At 44.5% G+C, this 27,948-nt stretch overlaps 1 protein-coding gene across 2 annotated transcripts; it reads left to right on the top strand.

Annotated features, from left to right (window-relative positions):
• The first annotated feature begins 8,822 nt into the window (after positions 1–8,822).
• Positions 8,823–25,939, top strand: fhdc2 (FH2 domain containing 2). Of its 2 annotated transcripts, none has more exons than XM_034597496.1 (12): positions 8,823–8,947; positions 17,076–17,655; positions 17,734–17,795; positions 19,786–19,888; positions 20,180–20,265; positions 20,515–20,615; positions 20,946–21,016; positions 21,247–21,354; positions 22,109–22,179; positions 22,710–22,827; positions 22,950–23,114; positions 23,214–25,939. In XM_034597496.1, the coding sequence occupies exons 2-12, from the start codon at positions 17,191–17,193 to the stop codon at positions 25,140–25,142; spliced, it is 3,279 nt and encodes a 1,092-aa protein (XP_034453387.1). In that variant the 5' UTR covers positions 8,823–8,947; positions 17,076–17,190; the 3' UTR covers positions 25,143–25,939. The 2 variants fall into 2 exon arrangements, with proteins under 2 accessions (XP_034453387.1, XP_034453386.1); XM_034597495.1 differs by lacking the exon at positions 8,823–8,947 and adding an exon at positions 15,509–15,923.
• The last annotated feature ends 2,009 nt before the right edge of the window (positions 25,940–27,948 follow it).

The following is a 27,948-nucleotide window of genomic DNA, read 5'->3' on the forward strand; positions in this document are numbered from 1 at the left end:
CAGTGACAGTTACAGCATAATTGACCTGTGGCCAGCCCTCAGCAAATAGGACTTGTGTTGTGCCCCATTCTCACGCAGAAGTCATCCACTTTGTGAAACCTTTTATCCAGAAAAATGGATCATCCATCACTAACCCCTCTCCCCTCTCGCAGCCCCTCTCCTCCCACTGGTTGCGTAATAGGCCGTACCTTGTGAGTCAGTTATGGTGGGGGGAACACTTTGTTCGGAAAAGAGGGTCACGTCCAGAGAGTAGAAATCAGCCTTTCACCAGGCTCGGGGCACAATACGCCACTGTTCGTCCTAAAAGCAAAGGTCTCCACTTGCCACCTTCCTATAAGCAGCTTATGCCCATGTGAACTGTACTTACTGCACCTGTTCATATTACAGGCTGATGCTGCTTGAGTCACGACAAAATTATTATGGTCTTCCCCTGTGTGTGAGAACATTTCCCTCTCTTTCTTATTGATGCTGTTCCAAGTTATGTAACTGCATACTATGCCACAATAAAGGATTAGACCAACTTTGAGAAGATAAGCTTCATAATAATAATAATAAGGAGCAGCTCAGGGCTGGATTTCCAACCTGCGAGTTGTTTATATTTCACATGTGATCCCATTCAACATCATCAGTTGCAGCTCCCACCTATAGTTCATCAATGGATCTGTTTATTTGGCCCATTGTCTCACATGGTGATTCCTCTCATACAGTAGTTGTACGACTATTTGTTCTTGCGAGTTGTTTAAACGCTTTACCTCTAATCTCAGCCTGCCTCTGTCTTTTTCCCACCCTGTTCTTTTCCTCTCTAGATATCCTGTTTATACGACATGCACAGTTGTCGAAATATTGCGGAAACCGGGACACATTTCAAAATACAATACAGACCAGATTTTAGTGCGTGTATGAAGGAAAGGTTCCGACAACATTTTGTAAATATTGTCATTCTAACCTAACTTTTCTCAAGGCTGGGTCTTTCCATATGACAGCTTGAATCTTAAAGAGATCAAATGGATGTTAAGGTGTCTTTATATCTCTTAGCCAAAGATAACTGAGCTACATGTGCAATCACATCTTGCCGATTCATGTGTGTATGTCTTTGTGCGTCTGTATCTGTGTGTACACAGCATAGGTCGGAAACGGGCTGGACCACAGCGACCGTGGAAGGAACAGGGAAGGAGTCTGGAGGAAAAGGCGTAGCTGCTGCCTGTTGGCCGCCACATCCACTGCCCTTGCCACAGGGTGCAATAAAACATACGCTGGAGACAACTTCACACACATTTACACAGGTGTATGCTCAGATATGAGACCCTGATGACAAAGTACGGAGCTGACCATTATTGTAGACGTGCTGACCTCTTAGTAGAGAGGATAATTGAGTGACTAATCTGTGTGGGACTGGGCTACTGTGGAGCAATGAGCACTCATTTCGATCATCTCCCGATCTTTGTTGAAACTGGGCTGTTCAATTCACGTAGACAGGGATTATGTCATTATCTACTCAAAGTCACACCCCCTTTGGCACAACATATTGACTTAATCAAATCATGGCAAAACTAAACTCTTTTGAGACCCCTTACTAGGCATATACAACAACAATTATATTTGAAATAAAAAAATGTTTAATTGAGCATATGAGTTTAAATCTTTAGGAAAACGATCTGTACTATTCTTGTTGTAGTCGTCCAGGTTAAAAGTGTAGACAGGGAGTAGATGGCATGGGACAGTATTCAGAAACAGCTGCGGTGGAGAAACCCTCAGGGGCAAAGGCCACCAAGGGAGGAGAGACTTGTGAAATCTACTGTACTTTCTAATAATACTGGTAATTCCAAGGGATAATTTCCAAACTTTCATCTCTACAACATCCACAGAATGGAAAGTCACAACAAGAGAGAGTTATTTATTTTTGATTTATCTGAAAACTGTTCAGATTCAGAGGATTACATCCTCTCTTTTTCCTGTGTTATCTCCCCCAAAACAATGGCAGGAATTACAGGGGACTTTTGTCTTGCTGACTCTATTGACTGAAAAGTGAAACAACGAGGATATAAAACTGGGCCCAAGGTCGGGCACTCTTTTTTTTTGTTGCATGATTTCTACGAAGAAGTAGAACTGGTGATCGGTATGTTGGTGAGCATACAATACTCCTCTGAAATCTGTCAGAAGGTGTTGAGAATCATGCCTCTACACAAAGCTACAGGTGTTGCACTAAAGTCTTACCTCCCTCATTAGCAGCTCTGTATTCTTGAGTGATCTTTACTCTTCTTCTCCACAGCTCAGGGTCTCTCCTCGGAGACAGCCCCGCTGAGAGATGGGACCCAGGGGGAAACATGGGGGGGGGGAAGGTCAGAGGTTGCTGGTGCAGAAACAGGGGTCATGGGGAGTGGTGGGGTAAGTGACCTTTGACATCCCAGTCACAGAGTTGCAGACTCCAAGTCTTTAATCACCTATCAAGTTACAATTACTCACTATGTGTTTGCATCGCTAGTCTATTACATATTAATATAGATTCAGTTTATAAGCATTCAATGAACCCACTGAGGGCCGTATAATGTATACTGCAGACAGTTGTTATAGAATATGCAGCACAAGTCAAATGAGTAACATAAATTATTATTTTGATAATATTAATTGCAAATGTGATTTTACTGCTATTGCATGTGAACGCATTTCTATAGTCTTGCTACAGGCTGAGTGGTGTTGTCCTGATCATATAATCTGATAGGCTAATGCATTCCTTAGGTTTTATGTCAGATTCCCCACAGAACAACTGGCCTTTTTCACAGTGCTCAGTTTGACTCATCAAAAGCACAGGTGGAAGTAATAGTATAAGTAATGGCTCTATTCCATCCAAGTGTCTCAATAAGCCAGGCCAGTGAACTATTGCACAAAACTTGGAGATACTGACACATTTAAATGAAATGCAGCTGTTATTATACTATACTATTTATTCATTTTCCTACATGTTATTTATTACACTTGAGATTTCCCTGCCTTATTCCAGTCACTAAAGCTGACCTGGACTCTTTACAGAGAGCTCAAATGTATATTGATAACACATGTATTGTAAATAACGTAATAATCGAAATAAACTAGCCGATATGTAGCTAGCAACAATAAATAAAGTATTATTGTATTTCGTGTCACATGCACACACTATAAATGAAGATGGATGACGCAATGTATTTTGGTCCATGTTCAAACCTCTAACACGGAGTAGGTGGGATTCATGACCTGTACTACACAACATAAGATATTAATTATTATAACTGTTATGCTAAGGAAGCTAATTTCTCAAATCAGTATTTTATCACAATGATCAAAATTTAACATGCTAAACTCATGAGTCATGAGAATATGAAGAATGGCCAAACGTAACGTTAGCTAGCTAACATTTTGGCTAATGTAGCTAACAACGTTCAGCATAGTCCTGCAGTAGCCTCTTGGTATGTTTGTGTATTTACGTATTGGCTAATTGAATCCAAAATGTCAGTTGCAGGCAGCAGTCCAGAGATTAGTATTCATGGGCCTGCCCTCATGTTGTTGTTGGAAGGTGTTGAAGGCCCAGCTGTGAAAGGGAGATTAACAGCCATAAGAAGGGAAGTGAAAGTACATTTAGAAATGAATATTGGCTCAGACTGCAGCACTGACTCGACCATGTGAGAGCATGTTTCTTCCAGATAAGGGCCATTATTTTTTCACCTAAAACAGGAGAAAAACACAACCAAGTGAAGTATGAAGGATGTCGGCCGTTCCAGCTTCTCCAAATGAGAACATAATATATCAACAGCAGGAAATGACAGATAACAAATGTTGACCCTAACGTTTAGTCACTTTGAAGTCCAGATAGTGAAACACTTAGCTGAAGGAAAATGGAGACTGTGGCCGCCCTGTTGTCATGTTTGCTATGAACAGTGCGGCTGGCCACAGAAACAGGAACTACAGACTAATTCATACATAGTGAGAGGGCAACAGAAGGCATGAATAGAATAGATAAAATTAAGATGTCCAAGCATTTATTATGACGGTGTACAGGTTTTTGAACATTTGACTGGTAATGAAAAATGTCATGTACATACAGTACCTCACTGTTTTTTGTTTCACACATCATGTTTTACCTTAGATTGAATGTAAAGATGGATGACATGACGGCGCCCCAAAAGTGAAGCCAAGTGTCTCGATCGCCACCTGGTGTCTGTCTGCAGTAAATCCTGCCTCCTTCATGTTAGTGGATGGGACATGGACCCCGTGAATAGTTAAACAGTTAAAGTACAGTCTTTTGTAGGTAATTCTTATCACAGTGATGTTTGTCCAAGTGCAATTTTTTCTACTAAATATTGATGCTACAAAAACAGGATTAGATGTCATGATTGACAGCTCAGACTGACTCACAATTGGTTGAGCTTGTGTATTGGTGATACCTCATTACCGCAGCCCCACAATGCAATCACTACTGGACATTCTTGTCCACGATATATTATCTTCATTTCTAGATAGTGGGAGGAAGTGGGGACGCGTGGTCCATCTTTAAATACAGTCTGTTGTTTTACTTGTTATGACTCTCGTGAATTAATATCCAGTTTTTCTTGTTTTATTATTGGCAATGTCATTATTGGAACTGTTGTTGTAGTTGTGTAACCATAATATTGTCAAATGGAAGGATGAAAAAAATGGTGGTAGTGAAGTGGTATAACCAGCAAGTCAGACATTCCGGCTTTATGCGGTGTGTGCAGGCCTGTTTTAAGGCATGGGTTTGGTTTGGAGCAAATTCCCTTCGTGTGAAACACAATGCTGAAACCAACGATCTCTTAATTAGTATTACCCAGCCAAGACTTGCCGAGTGCACCTGGGGAAACTGGGAGTGAAAAAGGGACTATTGCATGAATGGTTATATGGAAGTCATGCAAATGTGCAGCACATTATACCATGTCTGTTACACTCTCAAGACACATTTGTTTCATTTAACATACTTATGTTAAAAAATATGCAAGGGTATGTTTTGTCACAAGTTTGCTTATTTATAATCGGCTCTGCCAGAGAAAGACCAGAGCATCACACTGCCCAGCAGACTTTATTATCTCTGTCAGTTGTAATAAGTACCTCTACCTTATCTGCTATTTTTATGTGCACTGTGTTATTATTGCCTATGGAGCACTGTGGCCGCACAATTTGTGGCCCTCCCCTGTTTTTACACCCATGTCAAGCACAGAATTAACATTAAGACTCAAACATGTCATTACAATTCTATATATAAGCCTCTCCTCCACACATCTCCCTGTGATCAGTAAAGATCAAACATTGTGTAACATATATGGGGGGAATGGGATCCGAGAGCAGGAACACAAAGGATCCATTTCAACACGTTTAACCAGCGTTGGAGTTTAGGCCTCACCAAACAGCACTTCAAAAGAACTTCCATGTCAGTCAGGAATCGGGGTGCCCGCTATGAAAGACCCGCTCTGTGCCCAGATCTGTGCCCCTGGACCCTACAGCTCTGACATTCAACATAGTGGCACCCATCTCTACTTTGATGTCCACATTGTCACCGAGTCCTATGGAAGTAATCGGGCGTGCTCTGTTTATGTTTGATCACAGCACCAGTCAGCCAGAGCTGGACCTTATGACTGCCGTGTCCCATGTGCGACACCTCTGCGGGTCACTGGAGATGACTGATGTGGGCCGAAAATACACAGAATTCACCGTGGGGTCTCCAGTGCGACAAGGACCAAAATAATGATGTTTGCCAAGTCGAAGCAGAGACGGGTGTCTTTCATGGACAGGACTGCTGTGACTGGGCTGATGTGATGTGTGGTGGCTGCACTTCTGACAAATAGCCAGAGGTGGCAAAAGTACACACATTCTTTACTCAAGTCGAAGTACTTGTGTTAAAAACTCAAGTAAAAGTATAAATACTGATTCAATCACTTTACTCAAGTGTAAGTTGAAGTAAAAAGTTCCCGTCTACTGTCTGTATCTGTGCAAAGCAAACTGAGACTCATGTGACATCAATATAGTTTGAAGAATATTGAACTGCACTGGAAATGATCCCAATGTGTTGAATGAGGTATTCTTAATTTGAATAAGGCCAGGGATGGGGTATGTTTTCTGCTTCATTGTGGAAGTTAGTTTAGACATTATAAGTGATGGCTGATTCTTCACGTTCGTCTATGTTGTTCCTCCTTATCACATATGACATGTGTGCTGAGTCAGTCCCATCCCCTTGGTCGAGTCTCCCTCGCTGGTCTGATTCGTCTGGATAAGTCTTTTACGGCTTGCTTTATATGTTGTGCGTAATATGCACGGATAGATAAGGAACCGTCGTTTCTGTGTTGTTGTCCATTTAGGTTGAAATCTGTCTTGATTATGGGGAAGTCCGCGACCCACACAGAAACAAGCCTGTTTTGAAAATGTATGGAGGAGAGATAGGGTTAAAATGTAGAGAGTAAAAATAAAAAGTCTACTAAAGTAAAGTACAGATACCTGAAAAATCGATTTGTACCTGATTACTTTTCACTTCTGCAAATAGCTTCAGTCAAATGCACTTACTCCAGGAATGTACAGAAGTGATTCTGGATGAAAACAAGTGAATACACAAAGGAGTAGGTCAAATATGTGGTGCCTTGGATTTAGGCCAGTGAGGGGAAGGTATACGAAGCTTTTTCTTTTTCTAACCCTTTAAGTTATTGCCTCTCTCCTCTCATCCCTCCTTCTATTCTTAACACCACCTCCTCCTCCTCTTCCTCCTTCTCCTCCTCCTCCTCCTCACCACTTCCTCAGGTCACAGTTGGGGGACCACTAAGAGCTACACTGTAGTACATCCCCCAGCTTGCTGAATGAAAGAGGTGTAAAACAACCATTATCATTTACGTGTGCGTCTGTGTATATGCATGTGTGTGTGTGTGTGTGTGTGTGTGTGTGTGTGTGTGTGTGTGTGTGTGTGTGTGTGTGTGTGTGTGTGTGTGTGTGTGTGTGTGTGTGTGTGTGTGTATTGCGGGAGTGGGGGTTGTTGTAGCTGCATGTGCTCTGTAAATCCCCTGGGCCTCTCAGAAATGAGTTATCATTACATCGTCCTAATTACCTGGTTCCTATATGTTGAACCTCATGGCTTTCAAATACACAACCACAGCACCTCCTGTTAACTCTTCACACTGTGTGGGAACAACAGGCAGGTGTGACCAGTAACAACAGGATGACAGGGTTCAACACTTCTGCTCCCCATGGACTTCCTCTCACACCCCAGCTCCACATTGGACCACACCCCGAGCAACAACAGACACAACGAACCCCCGCGTGTGTCTGCCAGTGTACGATATATCTGCGCAAAAAGGCCAAAGTGTATACGCTCTGTGTTTTGTATCTGTGAGGCTGTGTGGGCATGCACTCTGGTTGTAACCCCTGAATACCTTCACTGGGTTAATCCATTTAACTGGAGGAGTGCTCATCAACTCGGACAATCGCAGTTAACCCCAAACAGGCGCTGATAACCTCTGAGCCTAACCTGTGACCTCTGACCTTAACCTCAGGGCTCTTCAAACAAGACATTGGCCTCTAGGGATTCGACACATATATCTTAACAGGGTTTCCATTTTCTTTCTCTGTTTTGCTTCCTCTCTCTCTCTCTCTCTCTCTCTCTCTCTCTCTCTCTCTCTCTCTCTCTCTCTTTGTGGTTTCTGCGTAGGGCCGGCCCAAGCTAATCCTTTGAGTCTGTCTCCTGCGGAGCCCATCCTAAGTTTTCACAACACGGAGCCAGAGGCTGCTGTGGTGTACACGTGAGGAGTAAACAGCGCTGCATAGTTTGTGTGTTTTACTAATCCTCTCAGAAGGTGTAAATCTTTGAAATCGGATCGCAAATATATTGTTTCACTTTCTCAAAACGTGTGGAAACAGCTGGAAACAAAGATTTGCCAAGCAGGACAAAACAGTGTCTTTTTGAGTATTATGCAATGAATGTGAGAATGACTAGAATCAACATTAAATCAAAAACAAAAACAGATAAATCATTCTTGTTAGCAGGATCAACCCGTTTTGATTTGCTGGCAATAAGAAAACTATTAGAAGTATAGAATATCGACTTCTTTTTTTAAACTTTAAATATTTGTACATATTTACATATATCATTTACATAGAACCATATATTTCCTGGGGTTTTGCCCATTGTGGCCTGTAAGTATTACACAGGGGTTAAACAGGGGTGCGATTTGTCCTCAGTGTGAGTATTTGTGTGTTTTGGTGTGTGGTGTTTTGTCAAGAACAGAGAGGTCATTACTCTGACACTCAGTGTGGACCTTTGATTCGACACTTTCACATTTTGTCCAAAGCCATGAAAGTACAGTGTGCAAACAGCTGACTGTAGATTCAGAGTTGTGTAGTTGTTGAGTGTAAGCAGACAATAGGGAGTGGTTTGAACAGGGTGTGGATATGTGTCATTTTTAAGTGCAGTTATATGTAATAATGCAAGTTACAAAAACATATTCAGGGCATCGTAAATTTCCAGGTCCACTATCTTCAGCTGCTGAGCTCCTCTTGAAAATTTCCAGAGGGGCTGTATGTGACAACGCAAATGTCCAAGACAGCCCCCAGTAAAATGTCCAGGAAATATTAGAGTGAGCCCATGTGAGTTTCTAACATGAGGCCAATGCAAAACTGGAAGAATGGGAATGAAAAAGAGGTGCCACACAAAGATGTCCACTTGGAATAGGTGAAATTCAAGAACTTTTGTTAATAAGGGCTGACGTCGGTGTTGATGAGCTGCAAACAAAAACACTGTACTTTCAGCAGCAGAATTTATACGTCATGTTCTGCCTCCTGCATGCCTTACCCACATTTTCCTGTTGTTGGGTATGCGTCTGACAATCTCCTGCTGTGTCCGGAAAATGTGCGGACCCAATTTTCTGGAGTTCAAGTCTTTTACACCCATCACTCAGTCCTACTTGGGCCTCCTCCCAACCTCTTGGTAAGTTCTTAAGATCCCCTTCAACAGGTTGAGTGGTTAATGAAGGCTCAAAGAGAGTGATAGGAGGTAATAGTGGGTAATACTACTAATTGGTGCTGATTGCAGAGCTCCTAAAGTGGAATATCTGTGTGAGTAAACAGAGGCCTGGTTCTTTTCAGTGAGCTCACCCCCAGAGTGCTCTCCCTTTCTCACAGCACAGCCTAGCAACAGCCTGTCCTTCCATTTTACTGGGTTTTGACCAAATAACTCAGCTGGCCATCACAACTCTGCATTGGTCGCCCATCCTTTTGTTACCGCTCTTTTCTCTCCGTGCCAAACATGCCAGATCTCCATGTGTCAGAGAGCGAGAGGAAGGAAGGGAGAGAGGCTTTGCACGTGATTTCCAGAGCGCAGAATGAACCCCATGCTGTCTTCCCATTTATCTGACCCACATTAAGTCATTTCTGCCTGATTTTGTCCGTCTCCTTCTGTGGCTTTGAGATCATCTTGTCCTTTAAGAGGTGATGTTAACTGCTGTTGCCTTTGACAGAGGCTGTCTTTGTCACGTTTAAGAGAGACCAGCGGGCCCCCAAGTCAGAGACAACTTCATACTCTCAGCAACACTTGAAGGAATACTTCAACTTTTTCGGAAAGACCTGTATTTGCTTTAAATGAGAAGATTGAAGCTCTTATATGTCTTTCTGTGAGGCTAGCTTAGCATAAAGACAGAAAACAAAGGGTAAGAGCCTGCCTAGCACTGCCTGAAGGTAACCAAATCTGCAACACCTTTAAACCTTGTTAATTAACGCAGATCTGTTTGTTTATCATATACAAAAACCGATGTGTAAAATGACAATGTCTGATAATACCGGTGTTTATACTCCATTTCTTGGCCCATGAACAACCACAGCAACAAAAACTACTTTCATATATGCACTGAACTCAAGATATTTTCCAGAAATTATCCGGAGGTGCACGTGAGAGCACAAATGTCAGAGTCTGTTGCTCTGGACATTATCCGGAACATTTAGCCCCCGAGTAAAATGTCTGGAAAATGTCAAAGTGAGCCCAAGTGAGAGTACAGCAGGAAAATGTCTGGAAAATTCCCTTCCAGCGAGTGGGTGTGTTGATGATGTCTCTAACACGTAACAGACGCTAAACTAAATAAAAGAATCACCAAAAAGAGGCGCCATACATGTGGAAGACAAAGATGTCAACTTGGAAAGACAGTGTGATTCAAGAACCTTTGGCGATAAGGGCTGACGCAAGTGTAAATGTGCCGTGAGGGAAAATACATGATTTCCGCAGTGGAATTTTTGCATTATGTCCTGCCTCTTGAATGATATACCCAGATGCCAAACCACGCCTGAATGTTCCAGACATTTTCCTGCTGTTGTTAATGTGTCTGACTTGGATAATCTCCTGCTGCGTTCTTCACATGTGATGGGCAAAGTCCGGAAAATGTCCGGTACCAATTTTCCAGACATTTTCCAGAGTTCATGTCTGAAAACGACATCAAGTCAAAATATTGACAGCTTCAGTTAAAGGAGTGGTGGATCATTTTAGCTAATTCTGGGCAAGAAAGCAAACAAGTGTATATCTCAAATTCTCTAATTGATTGTTTAACCTTTTCCTATGACTAATTTCACATCTTACGTGCCACTCATTAATTCCAGGCTCCACTCTGACGTGTGTCCCACATGTCCGGTCACTCACACAACAGCTCTAGCTGCCAAAGGTTCCCCCACAACACGAGAAATTGGACCTTGGGCACAGGGTTTGGGGGCCCAGGAGTGCCTTGTTTTACCAAAAGCTTCAGTGCTGCAGCAAAAGGCAGACCGCATTGTTATGCAACAGTTTAGTGTGGATGAATAGGTTTCAGCGCAGGTCAAGTGAATGCCAGGGGAGATGATGGGAAGAGAGGTGCACGCAGGTTAATCCCAGAGGGAGTCGCCTCAGGGCCTGGCCCTCATAGCTCCTCCATGTTTTTCCTTTCAGCCTTAAATGGGTTGGCTGAATGTTTATCGGAGTCGGAAAAGGAGCAGAAAAGAAGGGGGCTGGATCCTGTGGGTTCAGCGGCAAAGCAGGCTGGTTAATCCCTGCAGCCCCAACACAGGGGCCAGCCAAGCTCTTGGGGTCCCCCCTCATTTTCCTTCTTTGCTAACCTCTCCTCTCCTTTCTTCTTCTCCTCCTCTCCTCTCCTCTTCTCTCTTCTCCTCTCCTCTCCTCTCCTCTCTTCTGTGGGTGACATCACTTGTTGGCACAGAGAAGCAGGGGGAGAATAATTAGGTTTAGATGGCTGAAGTAACTGTGTGTGTGCGTGCTGATGCAGAAGGGAATTTGCAAGGCTATACTCAACATGAAGCACGTAGAAGTTATAATCATTACTCAAATGGAAACTAGGGGAAATAATGCCGTTGATCGGAATGCTTTCATTGCAATAAAAGAAAAATAAATATTACAGTCTGTATTTAACCATCACTTCTGATTTCAAAAAATGCACTTACATATGCAATAAGATGCACCAGAATCTAGAGTTTCGTGCCAAAATAAAAATAAAAAAAACTAATTTAAAGCCAAAGAGACATGAAACAAAGAATGAGTAACTGGGCTGGTGATGTTGGGGGAGGACGAGCAGGAGGAACTGCTTTAATAACTCACTATAGACTCCATACATGACCACCCCAGAAAAGCCCGTCCGTTCACTGCGCTCCTTGCTATATACACAGCCTACTTAGGAAGGAGCCTTTGTCAGTACGATGCGCTTTGTCAACCCCCATTTAGTGGCTTCTTTACAACAGGCCCAGCCCTTTGAATATTAACTGTGTGATCACTCTTGCCACACAAGCAGCCGCTCAGGACCCCCTATCGACGCAGCCCAGCTCCCCTGCTCTCTGCACCAGGGCTTTGTGCCCGACCACAGCTTGGTCCACACAGAATCTTGTGGTCTCACATCGGCCAGTTAGGGAAAAATTCGACTTTCCGTTGGTTCTCTGACATCATTTATGCAGCACTTGATTCATTTCACATATGAGGAGAGTCTAAACCAGGGATCAAATATAAGAGGGGTCTTAAATCTCGCAAACAAAGAGAGGAGATGCAAGAAAAGCAGGGGGACGAAATGGGATGATACGTCTATGTCGCTTTATGTCACCGTGTCATTGTGAGCCTCTAGTGGAGTGCGACTGTAGTTCTGACTGGTGTAATGAGCGTAGCAGCTGGGGCAGGAAGGCGACTGAGGGTGGGAGAGTCTGGCCTAGTGTTTTTGCAGGCCAATAATCCCCTTTATTGAGCCTCAGGAAATCCTAATTGGAGTCGGAAGTGGCTCTAGTGGCCAGATGTGCAAAGACAAACACGGTCGATCCAGCCCCCCAAGGACAACTGACCACAAGCTCCTCACCTTCCCTGCCACCCTGCTGAGCTGAATTTGCAAACACACACACACACACACACACACACACACACACACACACACACACACACACACACACACACACACACACACACACACACACCTAACTGACCACGAGCCCCTCCACTAGTATCTCCTACGTCCAGCCTGGGGAATGTAACTTTATCACAACCTGCCAGACAGACACACGCACACAGGGATTCGGTGCTAAAAATGTTGTAACAGCAGACAGCTTGGTAAACAAGCAACGCATCAGCTGTGTACTTAGGACAGTCCAGGAAAACAAATCGAGATCTTAGGTTCAGCTGTGCTCAGGTTCGTCTGCTCTCTCACTCGATAAAGGTCAGAGGAGCGGTGGCTTATGTTGTCAGAAAGGAACACACTGGAAGCTCTTCAGTAATCAATGTGCAGGAAGCTTAAAGACACTTCTAAACACACAAACCTGTTCTGACTAAGAGACGAGACGCTGGGACAGATAGATCCTTTCTTTTCTACACAAGAATGACTCACAACGCTCTCATCTTTCTGTCTCCATGATGTTTGTGTCATTATCCAGTGACCTGTCTGTGAACCCTTTACTATCATGTATAACATAAGAACAGTATCTGTGGGAGTGAACATACTTTGCATTCTCATGTATGCAGCAGTCATATATAAGTCAGAGTAAGTGCATGTGTGTGTTTATGCGCAAGATACATTTTGGGGGAAAACAGGGCAAGACACTTAAAGTGCGTCTGTGTTGTCTGTCTCTTGCTGTCTCTCCTTATCAGGCCGGCGGTCTGACCAAAGCCAGAGATCCTTGTCAGGCCATTCTAGATAACTGCACGTGATCGGAGTGCAGCTGAGAAACTGAGAGCTATCTGAGGAAGCTGGTTTTGATTAGGAATACCTCCCCCAGACCTACTGTCCCAGTCTGGGATCAGACCCAGGTGCTGGTGCACGTCTATACATGTGTTTGATACCCCCACAGAGTCGCAGTCACACTGACCTATTTACTCCACCATGGAAATGGCCAAGACCCAGGAGGCAGACCAGACTCACAAGAGGCGGAATAACACTCAGCTCCCATATGGTTTTATCAATAGTTTCACATGGAATAGTTTTACAGCCACGTTTGCACGCAATATAAATGGGTTATATGGGCAAAAAAAATCGATTGTATTGATTTCTTTACATCCGGATTCATTTCTGCAGTGTGAAAACGCAACTGTAGCAAAGGTCACCGCAGAGAATTTGATCCACATAGGAAAAGTACTCAGTAAAACAAATACAATTCTGTGTTTTTGTCCCTGTAAATGTGTGTGTGTAAGAAAGAGAGGGAAAGAGAGAGAGCACTAGTGATTATGTGTGTGTAAGTTCGGGGAGGAGGGAGCTAATAGCCTTCACCTTTATGTAACCCTTCTGGAACTTCAAAGTAAGATTAAGAAGGAGAGATGGCGAAGGGCTAACACTTGCTGCATGGCTGCAACCGCCCCATCAAACTAAGCAACCCGAGCTTCTAAAGGCTTGTTGGCGTTTGGGGTCTCATGTGTTAATCCTGATTTCTCAATTTCGAGGAAAAGGTAGCGAGGTTCTCGAAGACATCAGAGAAAAGTCGAGCTCATGATCCACCAGTTTTGAGATGTTTTTCTGAATGGGTTTGTTTGAGCAGCACGAACTTTAATGCATGGATCCCCTCTCACAGTGACGCAGACCCACACACGAACCTTACACATGAGCAGCCTCATGCACATTCATCCACTAAAGAATTGGCCGAATGCAGCATGGCCTCTGTAGCTCACTGTTATGCAAAAGGGGGACCGGCTGTGAGTGGGCCAGTAAACACATCACACACTGTTTTGTCTCCATGCAATTTGACCGTCTTGGTAAAACAAGTGAGGAATGCCATGTTAACTCCTCGCTGTCCATTAATCACTGTCACAATGTCCCTGTAGCATTAACTCTAGGATAATATGTGGAATTGTGCAGGGTTGCTCAGGCCCTTTATGGACTATAAAGCTGCCATCTCTCAACACTGGCATTTCCTTGTATTCTGAGAAGTGAAGTGACTGACTAGAAAGTGAAGTTTCCTGTGAGGAGTTTATTCTGGCACGGTTGCACTATAGCATGCCCTGCTGTACAGGCCCAACAATAGCCAGATCTCTTGGGTCGTAACCCCCTAATTACCGCAGCCCAAGAAGTGATGACGACGGCCTGTCAGCGTGGCCTGTGAGAGGGGCTACCTGAGCCAGACTCGGGAGCCCCAGGTGACATGGGCCAAGAACGCTCCAGCGCCTTGGATGAAAGGTCGGTGTTATGGGTCTACATCCCAGCACCTGGGGCCATTTCAGCACCCTACTGGGACTTCTGGCCTCTTGGCTTTCACCGGTGCCCAGTTCTTGGTGCAGGGAGGAGATGTGGACATCCTTTCCCATATCTGATAGCCATCTGCTCCCTCGCTCAGGTTCACAATAGCAGCCTCTTCTTTGCCTGATCAAGGCCTTCTGCACCAATTACAGATCAGAGTCCTGCCCACTATGATGATTAGCCTGAAATAGAGACTTATTGAGTTGTCCATACAACTCCTGACAGTATAAGCTTTCATTTACAACCTTATCTCAGTCTTGTCAAACATTGGTGTTAAAACATTACATGAGATATCAAGGTTATTAATTTCAAAAGATTACGGAAATAAGACTTTAAACCTTTGAGTCATCTATATTTTTGAGGATCTTCTAACTTTATCTATTTTTCCCCACTTGGTAAACACGCCAGACATTGATCTCCACCAAAACATAATTTAAAGCCTGTAAACATGGATGAGTGGAATAATATGGAGGTTCATTTCTGCCAGTGAAAGAAATCAAGGATGAATGCTAAATCAAAAATATGAGATTAAAATAGAAATTGTGTGATAGTAAGTCCTTATTTTGAGTCAGTAAGTCATTTTTTAATTAGTAAGTCATTTTTTCTAACTTACTAATTTTAAGTTATTAAGTCCTTATTTTTAGTTAGTAAGTCCTTATTTTCAGTTAGCAAGTAATTTAACAAGTTAATAAGTCATTTCTTGATTTAGTAAGACCTTATTTAGAGTTGGTATGTCATTTCTTAAAGTTGGTATGTCATTTTTTGAGTTAGAAAGACCTTATTTAGAGTTAGTAAGTCCGTTTTTGAGTTAGGCTAAGTCCTTCTTTTTGCCACTTTTTTGAGAGTTCGTCATTATAATGGCTTACAGGATTTGTTGGGTGACAAAGCGGTGGAAATGGTCTTCCATAGCATGAGGACCGAGCTCTCTGGCACCTGAAACCCCAAAATCCGCCCATGGGAAAACTGGGAGGAAACAATGAAGGCATATCAGCGTGCGGGTGCGCGCCTGCGCGCGCCTGGCAGTTCGTGTTGGAAGTTCCCCTGCAAGTTGAGGAGGACGAGAGGACGAGAGGACTGCTGGGAGTGGAGCGGCACTAGACGCCAGGAACAAGGAGATAAAACAAACGAAACAAAAACTACTGAGAGAAGATTTATTGAAGCTTAAGCTCTAAGTAAACCGGAGGCTGTTGTTCGTGTTTGTGGAGTTACCTCACAGAGAAGAGGAGTCAATAACAGCAGGTAAGTGAAGTGATTAGTTTGTGTTGAATCACAGGCTCAGGAGTGAGGTGATCGGTCTTGTGGTGATCTGTCACTGACACGTTAAATGTAATGGTGGTTAGAGCGGGATCAAGTCTGAGGTTAGGAGAGATAGTTTTATCATATTTCAGAAATGTCAACACGGAATTTGTTGCAATAATCTCAATGAAAATCTAATTTGGCGATGTTATGTTTGCGTTTTGTGTGTGTTTTAAAAAAAATTGTATTATTGTTCACGTGTATCTTTACTTGGGCAATATCATCTGACAAATGAGTCTTTGCGCTTGTAAAGACACGCATCTCATTAAATGATGGAGGCGGCATGAGATGACCCGATGGCGGGGTTTTGCAGCGCGCTCCTGCGGCGCACGGTGGAACAGTTTGGCACCGGAGCGCATCCCCTGTAAAGTCCCCCCCCCCCCCCGAAACTTGTGTGATCCACGTCTAGATTAGGAGAGGGGACGATGTGTTTTCTGGTAACATGCGAAGCCATGTCATGATTAAAAGACTTCCACCTCCTCCTGAACCAGACACCTGAATCCTCTGAGTCATTCCCAAACTGCATTACTAATCCTACTTTAAAACTTGCTGGTGCAAGTGTGCGCAACCGGCTTTCAGATGTGGAGTCTCGCATATAACTCTAACTCTAACCCTAAGAATATCATAAAGTCATGGATTCTGGAGCAGACCCTCAACTTCGCAGCCTTGTGGTTGACCAATCATTTACTGTTGCCTGTGGTGTCTCCATGTATTCTAATTAGAAGGGTGTGTGTGTGCGTGCGTGCGTATTTGTGAGGAGAAGAGAAACTGAACAGGATGGGACAAGCTGTTCAAAAGGCCAACAGAGGGAGGTGGTGCTGGGGGGGGCATCGTACTTTCCCAAAAAACGCCTTGAACTTCCACTGAAAGTTGAAGCAAGGGTTACATATTTTAGGGGGAAACCAGTGGTTAGATCAGTGAGGGCAGTGGAACAATGCTAATGAAAGGAGAAGTCAGGCCAGGTGTCAGCTCAGGTGAGCTCCTTGGCCGCACTTCAAACTGCCTGAGTTACTAAATATGGCCAAACCTGTAGGACAGCTGTGATTTACTGTCTTTCTGTGCAAGATTTAACATTTTTCTTGTCCTATTCCCTAGGCTGGAATTATCGATGGACCTTTGAACCATACTTGAAAGGGAGAATATTATTGTCTGACTAAGCAGAGAGCGTTCGTCGGCCATCACCTCCCCCTCCAGCTCCCAGGCCGTCTCTATGCTCATCAACCTGACAGTGGCCTTCAAGGAAACTCTTGCCTTTCATGGAACAGTGCCTGCCCACCCCGCTGCTGCCCCTGACGCTGTGGAAGTGACGGCCATGGAGTCACGTCCGGTGCTGGTCACCCCTCCGCCGCCTTCCCTAGCACCTCCACCGCCGCCGCCACCACCTCCTCCTCCCCCACCTCCACCTGCATCTTCCTCACCTTTCAGCAGGGCGGACAGTGTCTGTCGGAGCCGGTTGCGGAAGCTGAACTGGGAGCGTATCCCCATAGAAAAGGTGGAGGGGAGGAAGAGTGTGTGGAATGGGGCGGCCCCGGGCGAGGACGAGTTCCCCATCGACCTCCACTCTCTGGATGAGCTGTTTGGTCAGAAGGACAGTAAGCCTCGGGACAGGACCAGCACCCTAAGACGCCGCTCCTCTCTGCTTCGCTGCAGATCACCTCAGGACAGCTTGGAAGAGGTCAGATCATGGGGACGGCAGTGATGTTTCTCTGTAAATGAAGACAGACCCTTATCAGTTTCCTTTGCCTCTTCACAGATCTCCCTGTTGGACGCCAAACGCAGTATGAACATCGGAATATTTCTTCGCCAGTTCAAGATGTAAGCCTCCTCATTTCTAACTCCAGCTGAAATGTTAGTCATTTGATCAACAAAGGATTGCTTGGCAACTCTTAAATGATCAATAATGTTTGAGCAAAAGGGCCCAAAAAGCCAAGTTACAGCTTCTCCAATGGAAAGATTCCATTAGTTTCTATTTTATATCACTGTAAAGGAAAATCTTTGTGTTTTGGTTTGATGGTTAGACATTGGACATTTTGAAGATGTCATATTGAGCTGTGAGGAATTGTTATGGACATTCATTTCCACAAATTAGTTTGACATTTCATGAATTCAATTTTATTTGTATAGCGCCAAATCGTAACATACATTATCTCAAGGCACTTTAGACTTTGGATAAAGAAACGGGTAGAAACCATTGGTAGAACGATGAGTGGAGAAAAATTAAACAATGAATTACTAGACTGATCACTAATGAAAACAATTGTAAGTTGCAGCCTTGTTAGACTTGACCATTTACAACTTTTCGTTGGCATTTGCTGGAGGTCACCATCAGTCAAAGCTGGAGGTAGTTCTAAGTGCAGGAAACAGAAGTGTGTCCCACTGGGCCCAGGGGAACAGTAACCTCACTTGAGATGGAACTGGAGTGTGTGGCCATATATCAAGCACGGATGGGCGTCTGAGCGTGTGTGTGTTCAGTGTGTGTCAGAAGTGTGAAGTCTCATTGAGACAGAGAGAGGAGTCTGGAGTATATTGCAGGGGAAAGGTTCAGGGGAGGGTTGCACCCTGAGCAGCTGGACTTTGGTTGAGGGTATGGGATGGGGGGGGGGGGGGGGGGGGGGGGGGGGGGGGGGGGGGGGGGGGGGGGGTGGTGGTGGTGGGGGGGGGGGGGGTGGTGGTGGTGGTGGTAAGTGGCCGTGGATAGCTTTAGGAGTCAAGAGTTTACACCTGCTTGTAAAAAGATAAAGATACAGCCCCCTGCAGAGAGAGAGAGAGAGAGACAGACAGACCCCACCGGTGGACTGTCATATTCATCTCCTCAGATCCTCTTAAGCGTGTTTGCCAGGTATTGGCATCTAAGACATTATCACTGATACAGAGAATCCTGTGCTGGTAGAAATCAAATATGTAAATGAATAGAAAGAAAGAGCTGAGTTTGCTATTTTCTCATCCCACCAGTTCAACTGAAGAGCACTAGATTTGTCAGGACTTGTACGGGAAGCCATTATGCAGAGAGCCTCTTTTGTACACAAACATTCATCTTGTTGGGAGCTTATCTGCCTTCTGTTGTGAGCAGAGATACATGTTCAAATGTGGGTGTAGTTTAAAGAAATGCGATTTTATAATGTCATCAGTGTCTCAGCAGCCCTTTCACAATCTTTTCATCCCAGCTCTGTTTATAGGCCATTTCACTCAGCATTGTGTTTTTATAGAACTAGTTGAGGCAAATAATAGAGTGTTTAAAGACTTTTTTTGTGTTGATATTCTCAGTGTACCGTGGATGTGTTGTTGTCAAAGACTCGGATGTGAATGTGAATGCTGAGCTGTGAATGAGAATAAAGGCTACACACAGTAGCGTGCAGACATGATGGATTATGAACGTGTGCGATGGGCGGTGAGACGAGGGGGAGGGGAGAGGATGAAGGAAAAAGTGCTGCAATAAAGGACAGATGTGTCACATCGGAAGAAGTAAGTCAGGGGCTTAACAGTCAGCCAGCTCAGTTTCTGGTCTTTCACCTTGATATCCCCGAGGCCTTTTCTGGCGACCTCTCTCCCTGTCTGCCCTTTATTTGCCCAGTGGATATGCCGCTCTGCGTCGCCAGTGTGGCGTCGAACAACCGTCTCTGCCCCGACGCTGTGACTGATAACAGGATAAGCCTCAATATTGTGTGAAACCAAAGGGCTGATACTGCTCTTTAAATAAGTTTTCTTAGAGGGTGTCATGCCTTTTCTCAGGCTGCAAACCCCCATGTGCACGTTAGCTATGATGTCATACTAAAACATGTTTGCTGTTGTTGTTTTTTTCCCACAGGCCTGCTAAAGAGATAGTTGAGGATATCAGGCATGGTGCTGGGGACCGTTACGGAGCGGAGAAGCTCGCAGAGCTATGCAAATTGCTCCCCGACAGTGAGGAGGTAAAGTGCCTTTTTTTTTGGCATACAAATACGACAGTGACGACCCCCTCCCCACCCCACCCCCACTCCCTCTCCCTCTCCTCTTACTCATCATCTGGCTCTGGTTAGGATGATCAAAAGTTTGCCATTACTCCATGTCGTATGATGTGGTCTGTTTCCAGCAAAGCAACACGCTGAAAGATATTGGAATTGACTGTTAACGGCATGTTGGGTTTTTAGCATTTCAGACTTTTTAAAACTTTTTATTGAAGCTGTTTTCCAGATTTTTACTCTGCATCTGTTCTCTCTCAGGAGTCCCGCCTGAGGAGGTTTAGTGGGGAGCGGAGCTGGCTTGGAGAGCCGGATCTTTTCATGTTGCTGCTAGTGGAAGTTCCAAGGTACACCCCACCTCAGATCTGGAGAAAACTGCTTTCCAAAGCTGCTTTTCCAACTGATTAAGTTGTTTTTAGCTTTTAAAACTCCTCTTTTTTTCCTGTTTATTTTATGGGACACTTGTCCACCTGACAGGCTTCACTTTGCGATGACATGTGCTTGTTTAAGTGATGAGTGATCAGGAGTGCCCTTTTTGTCTCTGTCGTCAACTCTGTCCATTCATCCGTTCGTCTTTCTCTTCCCTGTTCCATTAGCTTTCGGCTTCGCCTGGATGCCATGATCCTGCAACAAGAGTTTGACCCTGCTGTGACCTCTCTGTGTGTGGCAGCCAGATGTCTGAGGGAGGCGGCCAGAGGTAGAGTAACAGCAGGGAGTTGTGTAGCCCACCACTATAAAGATCTCGGCCTATTTTCTCTTTTAAGTCCTCCCATGTATTGTGGTGACATGTGGATCCAGTATGCAAACGCTATATAACATTGTTAGAATTCAGATTAAATGACAGATTTCGGGAGAAACCTGCTATCAGTTAAAATGTTTTGTATATTTCATCAGCCAATTTGAGCGTTAGTTCTTCAAAACAAAGTTGTTGATGTATTTTAAAACCTTGATGTCACTTGCATGTACAATTGATATTATGCATCAACCTTGTGATACAATATTGAATATCTGTGTTTTACCCTCCTAGAACTGCTGAGCTGTCCAGAATTACACTCCATCCTTCGTTTGGTGCTGAAAGCTGGGAACTATATGAACGCTGTGAGTGCGTCTTTATTTTATCTGTTTTATTTTCCTTTCTTCAGCTTGACAAAGCAGAGCCAGTCCCTCTTTTCTTTTTTTAAATCTGTGTACCATACACCAGTCACTAGGGGTCTGAGTGTGTGTTCAGGGGCGTCACTCTGACGGTGCACCTGGGTTTTGTCTTGTTTGTTTAAAGTTGTCACATGACGTGTGTATGTGTTATTCTAACCTTGTCCGTGGCTTCTCAGGGTGGATACTCGGGGAATGCCGCTGGGTTCCGAATCTCATCGCTGCTCAAACTGGCCGACACCAAAGCCAACAAGCCTGGCATGAATCTGCTGCATTTTGTAGCCATGGTAAGAACTGAAGTGTAAATGCAACACAGGCACTGAATCAATTTAATAGTTTAAACAAAACATTTGGATATTTCCGACAAACATTTACTGTTCAAATGTAAAGTTTAGAGTTCACAGTTGTGTCTGATGTCATTTTGTTTGGAGAACAATTGAAGTCAGCAGTGACTGAATGAATGCGCACAGCTATATAACGGTATCAGTCATTCTGTGGTGATCAGTGTTGATTTTGTGGTGGTGACTACAAAAAACAACGTATGGGAGCTGAGAAACATAAAAAAAAAACTTTAAACTTTAAACTGCAGCACGTCAGAGGACATCTGGTAAGTAGGTGGTCCTTCATATGTGGCCCAGGATGCATTTGTGTTCACACAGCAAAAGAAGCCACATGCGTCCCACACCATGTCCTAATGTGGTCTGAGTGATCGGATCTTAAGATGCATTCAGGATGCACTTGGGTGTGTTAAGATGTGTATTTAGCGCTGACAACTTGTGACAGGATCACTCAGGATCGATGTTAGTACCAGGACTGTACAGGGTCTAAAAGTAAAAAGGGTTTTTAATAGAGACAGCATTTGGGGGAGTATTTAAGAGTTGTTGTGAGAAACAAACAAGTTGTGACGACAGAGTGTTCAGGGAACAGTAGTCCCTCCATCCAGACTGCTCCACAGAGCATATGATTTAGTCTACAATCGCAAATGACGTGTTGGTCTTTTTGAAACAATAGCTGGATAATCATTTGTGTTTGTCTCCACAGGAAGCTGTGAAAAAGGACCAGAGTTTACTGTCGTTTCCCAGCCAACTAGGCCATGTTGGCTCCGCCTCCAGGTCAGTCTTTTCCCAAACCTCAGTCGCCATCATATCCAACAGTCACAGAGTCTGGAACACACTACCTGCCCTGTCTTATATCGACAAAATCTTACTCCTACTTAAACAAACACAATCCATATCTATTTTCCTTCTCTGTCAAGGCGAGGAACCCAGCTGTTAGCATCAGCTTTCTGCCTGATTAAAAGTGGGTCATGACAACATGGAAACTCCAAGCCAATATTCAAGCTGTGCTAGAGAGTTTTGCACAGTTTCTGATACTTCATTCTGTGCTAAAGTTGTCTGCAAGGCGTGAAGGAATTACCATCCCTTTTCTGCTTTTTAAGATGAAGCATATTTTTGAGCTACTGCTTCCTTTCTTGTTGGATTTAAACTGACAACTCAAGTCCAAGTGGATTGAAAAACTCCTGCACACTTTGCATTTGCTTTTCAATTTTCAGTTGAAAAACCTTTCTCAAGACATGTTACACAGCTATGTCTATACAGTTGTTAACGTAATTGTGCATCACATGTGTACTCATCCCTTGCAGGCTTTGTGAGGAGTCTGTGCTGGAGGATTTATCAAAGCTAAAAAGCAGAGTGGTTGCCCTCAAGGCAAACATCCGGACGGAAACGGAGATTCAGCAGCACACACAACCTTACCTGGAGGTATACAACATGAATAGATTTTCAACACGCCAACGATCTTCCGCGTGATTTAGCATTTTCATGAAGGGTAAAAAACAAGGAGGAAGAAAAAAGTGGTAAAATATCTTTCCGTCCTTGTGCAGGTAGCTGAGGAGCGTCTGAAGGAGGCAGAGGATGAAGTGGAGGGTATGAGGATGTCGAGTCAGGCTCTGGTGGAGTTCTTCTGTGAGGACGACAGCACTTTCAAACTTGAGGAGGCTTGCCGGGTCTTCCACTTGTTTTGTCACCGCTTCCAAAGAGCTGTCCAGGTTAGATCTAGAGAAAAAGTCTTCTGATCTCATTTGTTTTCATTAAGAGCCTAGCGTGAAGATTGAACAAATTTTAACAAAAGATTCCCTTTTCTACAGGAGAATGCAGAGCGGGAGCTGAAGGAACAGAAACGTCTGGAGCGTCAGCGCGAGATGGGGGAGAAGGAGAAACGTCGCTCTGTGGCGATTTGTACGGGGCTGGACCTCGGCCTGAGTCTGGTCAGGGAGCCACACGGTCAGGAGAACCAAGACGAGCTGGAGAAACTCTTAGAGAAAAACCTGAGCTACACTTGGAGTCGTCGTAGCTTGAGAAGCTTCGACTCCCGAAGACATTCACACCAACTGCACAGTGACAACCACCTCTGTAGCACATCCATACTAAAGAGCTTCCCTGAGTTGGGCAGCAGCCCGACATCGACCAGTTGTCACTCAAACTGCTCCTCTGACCACGAGAACACCATAGTACTTTGTAGCTCTCCAGAGACTGACGGGACATGTTCCCCCACTGAGCAAGAATCTGTACCGACCAGAGGGAGCAGGGTTCAGCCCAGTCAAACCACTAGTCGGAGCATGGAAGCAGTTAAGGATTCGCCTGTTGCTACATTTAGTCATTCTCAGAATGGACGTGGCTTCAGAGTCAAACAAGGGTCTGAGAGAATTTCCTATGTGCCACCAGGACAACCGAAGGAAGCAGAACTTGAAAAAGAAGCTGAGTTTTCACATGAACACATGCCTTCCATGAACAATGAATCTTCACACAGTTCCTGTACAATTCCTGCTGCTATAAACACTGAAACACCTGCCCTGTGTGTTAAAACCTCTACTCCTAGTCAAAGGTTTGGCCCGCCTCTAACGGACAATAATCACTCCCTCCAGAGTAAACCTAATGTCTCTTCAGTCACTGAGCCTGTTCCCCAGTCCGTTCGTACGAGTGGAATACTTTCTCATAGTGAAGCCCGGCCTCGCCTGTTGAGGTACCAGAGATCTGAGAGCCAATCACAATCATCTGTAAATAATCCAGATAAAGCCCAGTCACAGTCGCAGATGACAGAGACGCATGCTGTTCTGTCTTTGCCCGACGCTGGACTAACTGAGCAGACGGATACAGAAGTGGCGCCAACACCTGTGGGAGAGAGCTGGATGCCCCCCAGTTTACCGGAGTTCAGCCCGTCGCAGCCAGAGGAGGACTCTGACCTGCCCAGTCCCGAGAGGTCGTACTCCCGTGTTGGTGAAACGCTGGAGTGCCACACTTTGGTGAAAGGCCTCCGATCCTATGACGCCTTTTCACCCCCAACCTCTCCACTCCCGCGACCTGCACCAAGCCTCTGCTCCAAGTGGCGGAAAGAGAGGAAGGTTGACCCTCAAGAGGGGACAACTCCAGGGTCCCCTGCATCACATGGGAGTCACACCATGAAGGTCCCCGTGCGCAGCGGAATAGGATCCAAAAGGGGACTTGTGTCACGACCAGGACCTTCCAGCAACACAGGCATTCCCAGGGTACGCTCTAAAACTGAGTCTCCAAATGGTACCCCGGCCCCTACAAACCCCTCCACTCCCAGCCGGCTGTCTAATCCTCGCAGTATATCAATGCGCTCATCTCCCATCACTCGGCCTGCCACCGCTCAGGGAGAGGCGAAACGAAGCAATAGCACTCGAGAGAGGACTGTAAGTGAGCCACAGAGTCCAGTAAAGTCCACCTTGACCCGTAGGGCCTCGGACAAATCCGTTCTAGAGAAGGTGTCAGGCAGCACACAGCAGGCTTTTGTCAGAGGGTCTCCTCTGCGTGTGTCAAAACGACTTGCCCCACACTCTGAGACTCAGGTTTCCTCCCAGCCTCACACTGCTCACAGTCCATCTTCCACCACGGCCAAGACCATACGCACGGCTGTCATATCTGCAGCCCGCAATAAAACTGCCAAGACCACCAGCACAAGCTCGTCCCCCACTAGCTCCAAAATCCCTTCAGCTTCTCGGCTCCCTGGTCCCAAAATGGCTCGAGCTGCTGCAGCTCCGCCACTCTGGAAGTGACGGAAATGAAAAAGTGCCTGCACTGTGCTGTTTTCAGGATTTTTGTATGTATTTCAGTCTTAATATATTCAGCGTGGGCATACATGAATGATGTGAGTCATCTGGTCTCAATCAGCAGTCTCATCAACTTAAGTTCATCTAAAGTCGACTTTCTGACATTTGTGTGTAGCTGTAAGTACATAGGTTCTACAAATGTGACAAAGAGCTGCACTGGGAGCAGCTGGGATCCTGGCTCATGTATTTCACCCACCGTTAGAAAAGCAGAAATAGAGTCTTAAAATCCTACCTCTTTTTACACCTGATTGTGTCCTATGCAGGCAATAGGACACTACAAAGAGACCTATCGAACAGTTTAACACAGTAAATCCCATGTTAGTAAAAAGGATTCAACCAAGTGAAAACACTGTGTGGTTGGAGCTTGCTTTGTAAGAGCTATGATATGGGGAACTGTTTCAATCACTCTGGCGCAGATTTAAAAAATATATATATTTTGTTTTAGGAGTTATCCAAATGTTTTGAATACTGTGACCATTCTGCAAAGTGATCACTGCGTTCTCACACATGACTGTCTCACAGTCCAAACTTAATTTGGTACTATCGAACTGTTCATCCTCTTGTAGAGAGGCCTCATCAGTCTGATGCACTTTACAACCTGAAGAAGAGGCTGCGAGGAGATGAATTGTGTAATTTCTGTTTTATATAAAAAAAATATCTATAACTTTATTGAATAGCATTGGTTGTTATTCACTGCATTATGTGGATTTGTAAATAAAAGAAGATGAATAAAGATGTTGATCTGAATAGAGGTGTTGTCTGTCGATTACACTGTTCCAGTGCGTGTACGTGATGTTCTCGAAACAGTTTTTTGGGGTTTTGTATTCAGAAAAGCACTTACTATGAGAGCTTTCACTTTCAAGGTTCCCACTCTACTTCATCAACTGCTGCACTTGCATCTCCCCGTCCTCTGTCTTCTAGTCACCCTCATTTTTCTGTCTCCTTCTTTATCCCGAGTGCCGCTCGCTGCATCTCTTGACACAGTCACCCCCAATCCTGTCGGTGGCTGTTGTTATGGCAATGCCACGGACGTCCCGGGGAATCTTCTGGCAGAATAGTAAGGGGTGCAAGGGGTTGGGGTGGAGGGTGACTGTGGGTGTAGGGTCCCAGTGGGAATTCTCTCTTTATAGGCCTGCAGTGACGCCAGTACCTCTTGGGAAAGGCAATAAACCGGTGCCTCTTTGTGTTCTTGAGTGTCCAGTTGTCGGTCAGCGTTGGCCTCTTAACCTGGCCCAGTGTATAGAGGTGACATCATCAACAGGTCTCCAAGGGTGCAGGATGGAGTTGTCTAAAGTGATCCCCCTTCTTTAGCTGCCTTCGTGTATTCTGCATTGATCTGAAAGCAGCAAGCTCAGTGAGAATAATGTCGCGTCTGAAGGTCAATAAATGATGTATGGGCTTTAAGACCAGAGCTGACCACAGAGAGGACGAGGCCCAGAAGACGGGGGACAGGGTTGCTTTACAGCCTGTTTGTATACTTAAAGTGTTGTCGGTGGCATTTAATTGTAAGAAAGTCCCAAGTTCAAGAGAAAGGGTTAGGACAAAGTAACAAGTCTATAGTTGTCCAGCAGGCATTCAGACAACTCTTGAAATCTTGACCGGCAGATAAAACCCAGGACAAGCCTCCCTCATTTGCTGTGACATTGACTGGATTTAAAGTGTGAGACTGGAAGTGAGTAAAGTTTAGGGACACCCTTCTCAATATTTGACACAAGATGTAATGTAATCTTAAATGCTAATTATGGTGGCTGAAGGGATTACTCTCATGGAAAAGTTGTCTGGTATAATCTGTTGTAATTACTGGAGGAAATAAATGCTGTCAGTGGCAGGGGAAAATATCACATCACTCTCCATTCATAAATCTGGCAGTTTAATATGTCCTAATTTAAAGGTGCAACTGTGTGAGGACATGTACATATGCCATGTACATGCATATGTAGGAGGATAGCAGAGGTATCTGTATCTTTAAAGTACATTTACTTAAGTTCAGTTTTGATGTACGTGTACTTTTGTATTTTCATTTCCTGCTACTTTTTATTAAAAGTAGGGATTTCAGTATAATGTGTTTCATCAGTATCATACATCTTTTTCTCTCTCATTCATTTACCAGTTGTGCGTTTGCAGATTAAGATTCTACTTAGAAAATATTTGATCAACAAATATGACGTGTCCGCTTCCACCGGTGGATTGAACAGTAAAAACAACTCGCACTTGGACCAGCTAAAACTGCTCAGTTTATCCTAAACACTGTATTATACTGTACTTTTACTTTAGCGTCTAATTGGATTATGCTTATGATACCTCTACTGATACTTATATACTTCTACTTATTTGCAGTTATGATTGCAGGACTTTGACTTTCAATGGAGTATTTTTACGTTTGCGCTTCATGGTACAGGAGGCCATTCCTGCCGACAGCCATCAGACTTTTCCATCTCCAGATCATACTGGACTAAATGAGTAATACTTTGCACTGTGCCCCCTGTACTATAAGACGATCACACTACTTGCCTTGTATTTTTATTCAAATACTTTTTTTCAAGATGTTGTGTTTATGGTGCACCTTAACTGTGTACTTTGTGTTTTTGCTGTAGGCTGGCTGTTGTTCTGACTCACGTGCAGTAGAACATTGTATCTGTGCTTTAACTCTATTCATGTCTCAAGGAGTTTCGAGGAATCACAGGAACAGCGTAACGACGCCACCCAGTGTCCGATAACCGTCGGTGGCAAAAGGAAACTACAACTCCCGGCG

This window comes from Hippoglossus hippoglossus, chromosome 10, assembly GCF_009819705.1.
Source record: "Hippoglossus hippoglossus isolate fHipHip1 chromosome 10, fHipHip1.pri, whole genome shotgun sequence".
Classification (NCBI taxonomy): domain Eukaryota; kingdom Metazoa; phylum Chordata; class Actinopteri; order Pleuronectiformes; family Pleuronectidae; genus Hippoglossus; species Hippoglossus hippoglossus.